This window comes from Spermophilus citellus (assembly GCF_964194105.1).
Source record: "Spermophilus citellus genome assembly, chromosome: 6".
Taxonomy (NCBI): domain Eukaryota; kingdom Metazoa; phylum Chordata; class Mammalia; order Rodentia; family Sciuridae; genus Spermophilus; species Spermophilus citellus.
In genome coordinates this window covers 105,705,288-105,715,108 of record NC_138187.1, presented here as the reverse complement: position 1 = coordinate 105,715,108, position 9,821 = coordinate 105,705,288, and the positions used below count along the sequence as shown (strand labels likewise).

The 9,821-nt window shown below is 43.5% G+C and overlaps 1 protein-coding gene across 1 annotated transcript; it reads left to right on the top strand.

The window, feature by feature from the left end:
* The first annotated feature begins 316 nt into the window (after positions 1 to 316).
* Positions 317 to 4,966, top strand: MAP1LC3C (microtubule associated protein 1 light chain 3 gamma). Its single transcript, XM_081300001.1, has 4 exons — positions 317 to 453; positions 560 to 615; positions 761 to 867; positions 4,116 to 4,966. The coding sequence occupies exons 1-4, from the start codon at positions 396 to 398 to the stop codon at positions 4,354 to 4,356; spliced, it is 462 nt and encodes a 153-aa protein (XP_081156127.1). The 5' UTR covers positions 317 to 395; the 3' UTR covers positions 4,357 to 4,966.
* Positions 4,967 to 9,821: the final 4,855 nt, after the last annotated feature.

The window sequence follows — 9,821 nt, the reverse complement described above, 5'->3', positions numbered from 1 at the left end:
AAAATGTCCTCAGCATAAGGCAATTTCACCTCTCCAAAGTCCTCAGCCCAGAACTAGGCTGTTGGAGTTTATAGCCAATGATTTTATTATGGATCCTAATTTCTTTAGCAAAGAAACATCTTGAACTGGTCATGAACAAAGTGACTTTCTCTGACCAGTGAGCAGGTGGCTATTCCATTTCCATCCTCAGAACTGACCTCCTGCTGCCCAGGGAGGGGGAGTGGGGAGAAGGGAGGGTGAGGAGAGCCTGATGTCACTCAGCCCTACATAAGGGCCTCTTTTAGGATCCTGCAGGCAATTTGGAAGCAGCTGGAGGAGGGAGTTAGGTCCTGGTTGTGGGATTTTTTTTTTTTTTTCTTTTTAAAGACAGACACAAACACAGCTGTTCGGTAAAAATGCCACCTCCACAGAAAATCCCAAACCTCAAACCTTTCAAGCAGAGGAAGAACTTAGGTAAAGTTCTTGGGGGAGCTCGCTGGGTTACCAGAGGAAAATCAGAGCAAAAGATGCAGCCTGCTCTTACTGTCTACTTATTCTTTTGTACTTGAACTGTTCGCAGCAACCAGACAACAGGAAGTTGCTGGAATCCGGGCAAAGTTCCCAAACAAGATCCCGGTAAGACTCCATTGTACTTCCTTAGTGGGGCCTGGGATCCTGTCCTCTGATTAAATCAAGACCCGCTGGAAGGCCTCCCTCCTCTGTTCCAAGTTCCTAGCACTGAGCTCTGAATTTCATTCTGAAGGGCTGAAACTCTTGACAGGTGATAGTGGAGCGCTACCCCAGAGAGCAGTTCTTGCCCCTGCTGGACAAAACCAAGTTCCTGGTTCCGCAGGAGCTGACCATGACCCAGTTCCTCAGCCTCATCCGGTAAGTGACTGTGCACGCAGGTGCTAGTGTGTGTGTGTGTGTGCGCGCGCGCGCGCGCGCGCGCGCGCGCGTGTGTGTATGTGTGTGTGTGTGTGTGTGTGTGTGTCTGTGCAAATGTGTGCTGTGCGTACCTGGGCCTTTTCTTTGTTCTTTGGTTGTTTGATTTGGGGGGGGTGGGAGGCCAATAGGAGAAGATAGGTTGGTTTCTGTGACTCATCTTTATATTTTGTAGTATCCTGAAACGATACTCTTAGAAGTACTCTATTTTAAACAGGTGGGGAACCCCCCACCCCCCCAGACAACAGTTCTAAAAATCTGCCAAGATTTCTAAGAATTTCCTAAAGTAGTCTTGGCTCCGAAGCTACTCCACAAGAGCCTTTCTTTCAGATACCATCTGAAACCTAGTCTGTCTGTCCCCTGGAGCAATTCCTCCTCCAAGTGTTTGTGCGATTAGAGGAGCCGGACCTTTTCAGAGGGGAAGGGCTTTTTGCACTGTTCAGACAATGAAGTTGGAGTACAAGACCCTCTCCTCCCTTCGGTTTAAGGTAAAGGCATAGCCAAGAAAATGCAGCTAGTTTTAGAGTACAAGAGAGAGCCGGCCCGGTGGAGCACACCTGTAATCCCAGTGGCTCCGGAGGCCCAGACAGGAGGATCGCAAGTTCAAAACCAGCCTCAGCAATGGTGAAACACTTAGCAACTCAGTGAGACCCTGTCTCTAAATAAAATACAAAATAGGGCTGGGGATGCAGCGGCTCAGTGGTTGAGTGCCAGGGAGTTCAATCCCCAGTACTTCCCCCCCCCCAAAAAAAAAAGTATAAGAGGGTTAAAATGAAAATGTGGAGAAAATAGAGACAGTGGGGAAGTCTTTTTCTTGGTATTTGAGTTTGAACCCAGGGGTGCTTTTCCACGGAGCTACATTCCCAGTCCTTTTCTTTTTTTATTTTTTAATATCTATTGATTTATTAGTACCGCTGAAACCAAACCGAGGGCATCACATCCCCAGGGCTTTTTATTTTTTATTTTGTGACAGAATCTCGCTAAGTTGCTTAGGACCTCCCTAAATTGCTGAAGCTGGATTTGAATTTGCAATCCTCCTGCCTGAGGTTCCCAAATTGCTGGGATTACAGGTGGCACCATCGGCCTAGCTATTTTTATTTTTAGGTACCTGGGACTGAACCCAAGGGGCACTTAACCAGTGAGCCACATCCTTAACCCTTTTAATATTTTATTTAGAGGCAGAGTTTCACTAAGTTGCTTAGGGCCTTCCAAGTTGGTGAGGCTGGATTTGAACTTGGGATCCTGCTGCTTCAGTCTCCTGACTCTCTGGGATTATAGGCAAGAGCCACTGCACTCAGCTATTTTTTTTTTTTTTTTGAGACAGAATCTCACTAAATTGCTGAGGCTGGCCCCCAACATGCTTTCCCCCCAACTCAGCCTCCTAAATCTCTGGGGATAGGGAAGTCTTCATAGGGTTGAAAAGTCTGTTTGGAAGTACACTCTTGAATGTTTGATTTTAGTTTGATTTGTTTTCACTGTGTTATATAAGAGCATTCCCATTTTCTCCTCTCAGGGTTATTTCTTTGTTAAGGTTAGTCTGGTGTGAATGCAGGTGACTGGAGGTAGAAATGAAAAGTCAGAATTATATCCCAGCATCAGGGCTGGGAATGTAACTCAGTGGTGGAGTGCATGCTTGGGGCCATGAGTTCCATCCCCAGCAGGAAAAAAAAATATTCTGGATCCAAACACATTCTGTCAGTACTTAACCCCCCCCACTCCACCCCCCAAAAAAGGCCTTTGAGTTTTGAGACTATTCCCTCCTGTGTCACCATCACTCTCAACTTACATCCCCATCCCAAATTTGATTCTTCTCAGTAATGTGAGTACCAACTATGTTCTGGGGTGCTTTCTGGGTTCTGGGATGCAGCCATGAACAGGAAAGATAAAGATTCCCTGTCCATAGCCTCCTCCCCCACACCTGTACCCTCAGCAAAAGCAAACTTGCAGAAGATGGATATGGAAGCTCTGAGAACAAGAATGCTTCCTTCCCAGCTGGTGGCAACACTCCCAGCCCCAGCTTTCCCTGCCCCCATTGTAGAACAATTATTTTTTACCCAAAGACAGCTGGACATTGTCAGGGCTGGAACCTTTGGGGTTATCTTGGAGGGATTATATGGCTGTAAAATGCATCAGGTTCCAGTCAGTCCCATCCATCACTGCTCTGTGGACTTAGCCCTCCTGAAAGTTTGAAGCTCTGATGTTGTGAGTTCCACTGTCACCAATTAAAGTGAACAGAAGTGTGTGCTTAAGGTGGGACTGACCCTTCCCCTGGGTTTCTGTGTTTTCATGCTGTCGTCCATTCCAGATGAATTGGAACTTAACGGCCTTTGACGTTTAAAGCATGTCAACTTTGCTGCCTCCCTATCTCCTTGATTTCAGGGGAGTAACAGCAGGGTGGAGGAAGGATGCACTTTGAGGCAGAAGATCCCCTCCAGTGGCCATCCCCAGGCTGTCCAACAATGGACAGATGCTGGAGAGATCATGCATTGCCCTTGTACCTTGGGGAAGATACTTTTAATGTCGGGGCTTATTTGCTTAGAACTTTTGTATTGGCAAGTCTCCTCATTAATAATGAGCTTATCTGATACTTTGGGCCTAATTGGGAGTCCATGCGATTCCTACATCTCCTGGGAAAGGGTAGGGAGCTGGTCAGTCATCTTGAGCATCGTGACCCTGTAGATTTGTTGCGGAAAGCTCAGTCCTCGTCCCCAAGGCCAATCTATTAACGAGGACACAATTTTGAGAAAAATGAAAAAGGTTTATTGCTTTGCTAGCAAAGGAGAAACACAGGGGACTCCTGTCCCAAAGGCTGTGTCCTACCCATCTGCAGGAATAGGGAGATTTTATAGTAGTGATTCAGAGAAAATGAGATTAGGGAGGAGAGATCAGGGAGAAGTTTAGGGAAAAGAAGATTGGGAAAAAGAAAAAAAAAATCTAAGTTTCAAAGCCACAAGGGATATTGTCAAAACATCAAGTGAGGGCTGGGGCTGTAGCTCAGGGGCATAGTTCTTGCCTAGTATGTGTGAGAAACTGGGTTTAATCCTTAGCACCACATAAAAATAAACAGATAAAATTAAAAAAATTCTGTCCATCTAAAATTACAAAAAAAAAAAAAAAAAAAGAACCCCAGTTACAGATTCTTGGGCTGCTTCTCAGATCAACCCCTCATATCACCCTCATCCCCATCCCAGGAGCCGCATGGTCCTGAGGGCCACTGAAGCCTTTTACCTGCTGGTGAACAACAAGAGCCTGGTCAGCATGAATGTGACCATGGCAGAGATCTACAGGGACTACAAGGACGAGGACGGCTTCGTATACATGACCTACGCCTCCCAGGAGACATTTGGTTCCTTAGCATCGGCAGACCCCCGTGACCTCGGGGACAGATCTGCAGTCCTCAATAGCCCACTTCAGGAAGAATTTGTCCTCTGAACTGTTCACCAGGTGTTGGCAGAAGGAACTGATTTTCTTCTGCATGTGCACTGGAGGAGCCAGAAGGGGCCAGAGATGGATGGGACGATCAGCTCCAACCAGTGACAGCCAAGCTGTGGCCCTTCCTGGTTTACCTTTTCTGCGATCCATGCTCTTATATTCCCTAAGAAAAATATGGGCTTTTGTTAAGTTTTATAAATAGCAACTCTCTTCTAAATAAGAAATGTTTAGCTGATATGATGGTTTTGTATGATGAGCTGGTGATGTGTGCTAGTGTCATCTGTGGTGGAGGTGAGTCTGACCTTAATGACTGATTTCACTCCCTGCAGGGAGGAGTCCAATGTGGAGGTGGATTTATGGAGAACACTGGTGTGGGTGAAACCAGGTTAAACCAGTGAAAACCATGATCAACTCATTTGGGGAGATCCTTATCTGACCTTAGAAATAATATTTCCTCAGCATTTACCCTCTTTAGCTATTTCCTCTTACTTCCTTTTGTGTGTGTGTGTCTATGCCATATATATTTATGCCAAACTTGTAACTTCTCAATATAAAGTTATTAAAACCATCTGAACATTTAAATCTGTGTGCCAGGCTTCATTCCAAGCACTCTTTGTGCCTTAGCTCCTTATCACAACTCTCTATGGTTAACTATTCTTATCATTTTACAGATAAGGAAGCTGAGGCCCAGAAAAAGTCAAGATCATTTTCAGATTCACACAACACAGGCCACCAGGAGGACTTGAGGTCAGGAAATCTGGTTTTTGAAGCCCTGAGCCTAACTCTGTGCTACCTAAAGATCAGTTGCTCTACTAGATGAGTGCCTACCAATCCTTGAGCTATGCAGTGTGGGTGACACTAACACGGCCTTGGGGAGCATAGTGTCAACTGGAACCTTCAGCAGTACTCCTTAGATGCATCAGCAGCAGCACAGCAAGCCATAAATGCTCCAACTGCGTTTGGAGGGAATTGGTAACATAAGGTTTTATGGGAAGTTCAGCTTGAGCTGGGTTGTGAAGTGTGTATGAGAATTTATTTAGCAAAGAGTTTTATTTATTCATATTTAGCAAACATTTATTGAGTGCTTACTTTTTGCTAAATACTATATTGGGTCCTGACAATACAACAATAAACAAAATAGGCAAAACAAAACAAAAACACCCCAGTCCTGCTTTAATTAAAGGCATGCACAGATTTATTGCAGTGAATCCCAATAATATGTATAATTATAATGCACCAAAAACATGAAAAAAATCCAATAAAAATAATTCTAGCAAAGAAAGACATGATATTCAAATACTTATTAAGTACAATAAAAAAGAAGATGAAGGCGGAGATTAGAAGATAAGAAAACAAAATGATTGGCAGATGGAATTCATTATCTAGGATAGTCTAAGAGGGAATAATTTTCACTTGGATCAAAATGCTTGTTGAAGAAGCTGAGGCTCAGAGATGGTGTGATCTCCCTAAGTGCCCTCAGCAGTACTGTGCCTAGTGTGTATCCTCAGCTCCCTTTGAGGGTCTGCTGTTCCTGTTCCAGGCTGCTCCTCTGCCAGCAGCTTTTCCCTCCTGGCTTGCCAAAGATGACAATTCCTCCAAAACTCATCCTTCAAGTCAGCTTCGCCATATGCCAAGTAAAAACATCGTCTCCCGAATTTGTGCTGTTCCTCTTGCTTTTAACCGTCTTCACCTCCTTGGTCTTCTCTGGATCACAAAATGTGGGCTGTCCACTGAGGTACATCCCCCGCCCTTTTTATTATTATTATTATTTTTATTTTGAGACAGGGTCCCGCTAAGTTGCTGAGGCTGGCCTTGAACTTGTGATCTTCCCGCCTCTGCCTCCTGAGTTGCAGGGATTACAGGTATGTACTACTGTACCGACTGGGTGAGCTCTTGTGTTATGTTTGATCTTTAAGATGCTTCCTGGTGTATGTAGATCCCTCTCACACATAAACAGTGTGGAGATGTTAAGGATGTCTTCAATTGCCTTGTTTAGGGTAGGCATTGTTTGGTCCTTAACCAAACCTCAGTATATGAGCCCAGCAACCACTCTGTTATGCTACTCATGGAGTCTGGGCAAGGGGATTTCAGAAAGTGTACAGACAGTAGCAACAGGTTTGCTCTGCTCCAACATGTTGGGGGACTCAGCTGGGAAGATCCAAATGTCTGTGAATGACTCGAAGGTCTGGGAACTGGAATCATCTGGGGGATTTTCGTTCACCTCCCTGACCCCTGGGCTGGGCTGACTTGAGGCTGGGCCCAGTTGAGATTGAGGACTGGCATGGCTCTAAGAGGCCTCTCACCACTGGGGCTGGATTCCAGGTGCAAGCATCATCAGAAGGAACATCTGGAGGCTGGGGATATGGGCCAGAGACAGCTCAGAAGTAAAGCACTTGCCTACATATTCGAGGTCCTGAATTTGATCCCCAGTACCACAAAGAAAAGAAAGAAACAGCTGGAGAACGTATGATCCAAGAATCCAAGACAGCAGCTGACCTGTCAGTAGGAGATGGATTTCAATCAATTTTTAGTGTGGATATTTTTTTCTTTTGTTAGCATTTACACTGTTACTTAAAATTAATTGGCAATTTGTACTCTGAATTATGACCACTTTTCTTTTAGTCTATTTTAAACTTTCTATTGAGTTTTTATTAGCTAAGTAATTAACTCAGTGTATACCAAGTATATTAAAAATAATTACCCAATTCTTTGTGTTTTTTTTTTCAATGAAAGATTTTTCCCATAAAGATGCTTTTCTGGAGAGAAGGGAATACCAGGGATTGAGCCCAGGGGTGTTTAACCACTGAGCAACATTCCCAGCCCTTTTTATTTTTTTGTCTTGTGACAGGGTCTAACTGAGTTGCATAGGGTCTTGCTAAATTGTTGAGGCTGGCCTCAAACTTGCAATCTTCCTGCCTCAGCTTCTTGAGCCACGGGGATTACAGGCATGCACCACCACACCCGGTTTAGATGCTTTTTATTATATGATCTTTTCCTTGTGGCTTCTGATGTTCACATTTCCCAATAGACTCTTCCAACTCCAAAATTAAGAGAGGTGTGTGTGTGTGTGTGTGTGTGTGTGTGTGTGTGTGTCTATCCAATACTCTCTTACAGTTTACATAATGTTTACATTTAAGTGTTTGAAGCAACTAGAATTTATTTTGATAATAGATGCATATGCCAGGTTCCATTATTTTTCCAAATGCCTAACCAATTGCCACATGTGCATTTACTGAATAATCTCTCCATGGGTGTTTAAATTGTCTTCAACCATGTTTCTATGTCTTAGTAGCACAATAACACCAAGAAAACTCTTAAAGGGCTGGGGATGTGGCTCAAGCGGTAGCGCGCTCGCCTGGCATGCGTGCGGCCCGGGTTCGATCCTCAGCACCACATACCAACAAAGATGTTGTGTCCGCCGAGAACTAAAAAATAAATATTAAAAAAAAAATTCTCTCTCTCTCTCACTCTCTCTCCTCTCTCACTCTCTCTTTAAAAAAAAGAAAAAGAAAACTCTTAAAGAACATGGACTATAACTATTTTTAAAGAATTCCTCATTGCTCCCAGCAATGCTAAATACATCTTAAGTATTTAATATTAATTAAAATATTAAAATACTAAATATTAATATTAAATATTAATTTACTTGGTGGAAAATTAGAGAAACTACAGTGTCAACTTCATAGAAAGAAAACAGAACTATTGAGTTTTGATATGAGTGACTGTTTTCCTAGTGGTTTGGTCAAGCTGGGAAACCACTGATTTTTTGGGGGGTCCTCTTTTTGTAATCCATTAGTCACCTTCTCACCTTGATAAGTGGGGCCATATGGAAAATGCAGGTGCTTATATAACCACAAACGTGGGATCTACAGTGCCTATATATGAGATCAGCAAACTAATGCCTATGGGCCATCTGACTTGGGGCCTATTTTTATAAATATTTGTTGGAATGCGATCATGACAATGGTAGTTATCTCTGGCTGCTTTAGGTCACAAAGGCTAGGTTGAGTAGCTGGGGCAGAGACCACAAAAGTTATAATACCTAACATACTTGCTATCTGACCCATCATCCTGGGGGTGAAGAATGTTGTTCTGAAGACCTGGCATCATCAGCATCATCTTGCAGCTTTTTAAAAAATGTAAACTCTCAGGCCACTTCTCAGAACTACTGACTCACAATCTGCAATTTATTAATCTCTCCAGATGATTCATATGCACATTAGAGTTTGAGAAGCACTGGGCTAGTCTTCTGTGGAAGAAGCAGTCATCTTGTGTGGAAACTCCATTGCTGCTTCTGTTCCCCTCCTGTAGGAAAAGTGCCATCATGATGCTTCATCTACACCCATCCTATTTCTGGCTCAAATTCACATCAATATATTGGCCTAGTATTGTATTTATAGACAGTGTGCTGTTGTAGGAAGAGCTGGGACTTTGTTATCAGATGGACTTGGGTCCAAAAGGTGGTTCTGTGATGTGCATGTAGAAAAGTATTTAATCTCTGAATCAGTTTTATCATTTGCAAAAACAAAGCAACAAACAGAAAACTCCTAGTCTAGGCTTTAGAACAGGAAGATCTTCTGAACAGGCTATTTGGAAAGGTTTGTACTCCTTTAGTTCCAAAGTTTTCTATTCATATGTTCCTCACAAGTGATAAAATCTCAAGGGCAGCAAGTTTCCAGCCAAAAAGACTAAACCTGGAAGCCCAGAGACTCCAGAGGCTGAGACCTGAGGATTGCAAGTTCAAGGCCAGCCTCAGCAACATAGTGAGGCCCTAAGCAACTTAGCAACACCCTGTCTCAAAAATGAAAATGGGCTGAGGGTGTAGCTTAGTGGTGAAAGTTCCCCTGAGTTCAATTCCTTAGTACAAACAAACTATACCTGGAATTGCATTCTTCACCTCTAGCTAGCTCAAGACTCAAGAGGCCTCTACTGAAGATTGTCAGAGCTAAGTAATACCACTAGATGGCGCCAACAGAGTTCATTCGGATTAAGGTAAAAATACTTGGTTGCCAACATAAATCCTCCAGTTTATAAGGCTCTTGATGGGTTTCTTTAAACTTCTGAAAAGGCCACCTCTAGCCAAAGGGAGAATCAAATAAATGTTGGAAGGAGAGTAAACAGAATATTGAAATGCGTCTTCCTGATAGGAATGTCAGCTGGCCCACAAGAACTGCTGAGACCTTTGAAGAAACAGAATATTAGAAAGGAATACACAGGCTTCCAAACTTCTGGTGCTGCCATGACAACTAGTGCTCACAGATTAGGTTGTTATAAAGTGCCCAGGTGGATTATGGGAGCACATTTGGGGAGTGAGGATTCAGACCACCACATGAGAATGAGAAGTCAGGAAAGGAATAAAAGCGGAGGATTGGGGTGGGGTAGGGGGAATTTGATTGGTTGGTTTGGTTTTGTATCAGGGTTAAACCCAGGAGTGCTTAACCACTGAACAACATACCCAGAGCTTT

Coding starts and splice junctions, on each gene's coding strand:
- MAP1LC3C (XM_081300001.1), top strand. CDS start 396: ATGCCACCTCCACAGAAAATCCCAAACCTCAAACCTTTCAAGCAGAGG. Junction 616..760: donor AGTTCCCAAACAAGATCCCG/GTAAGACTCCAT, acceptor AACTCTTGACAG/GTGATAGTGGAGCGCTACCC. Junction 868..4,115: donor CAGTTCCTCAGCCTCATCCG/GTAAGTGACTGT, acceptor TCCCCATCCCAG/GAGCCGCATGGTCCTGAGGG.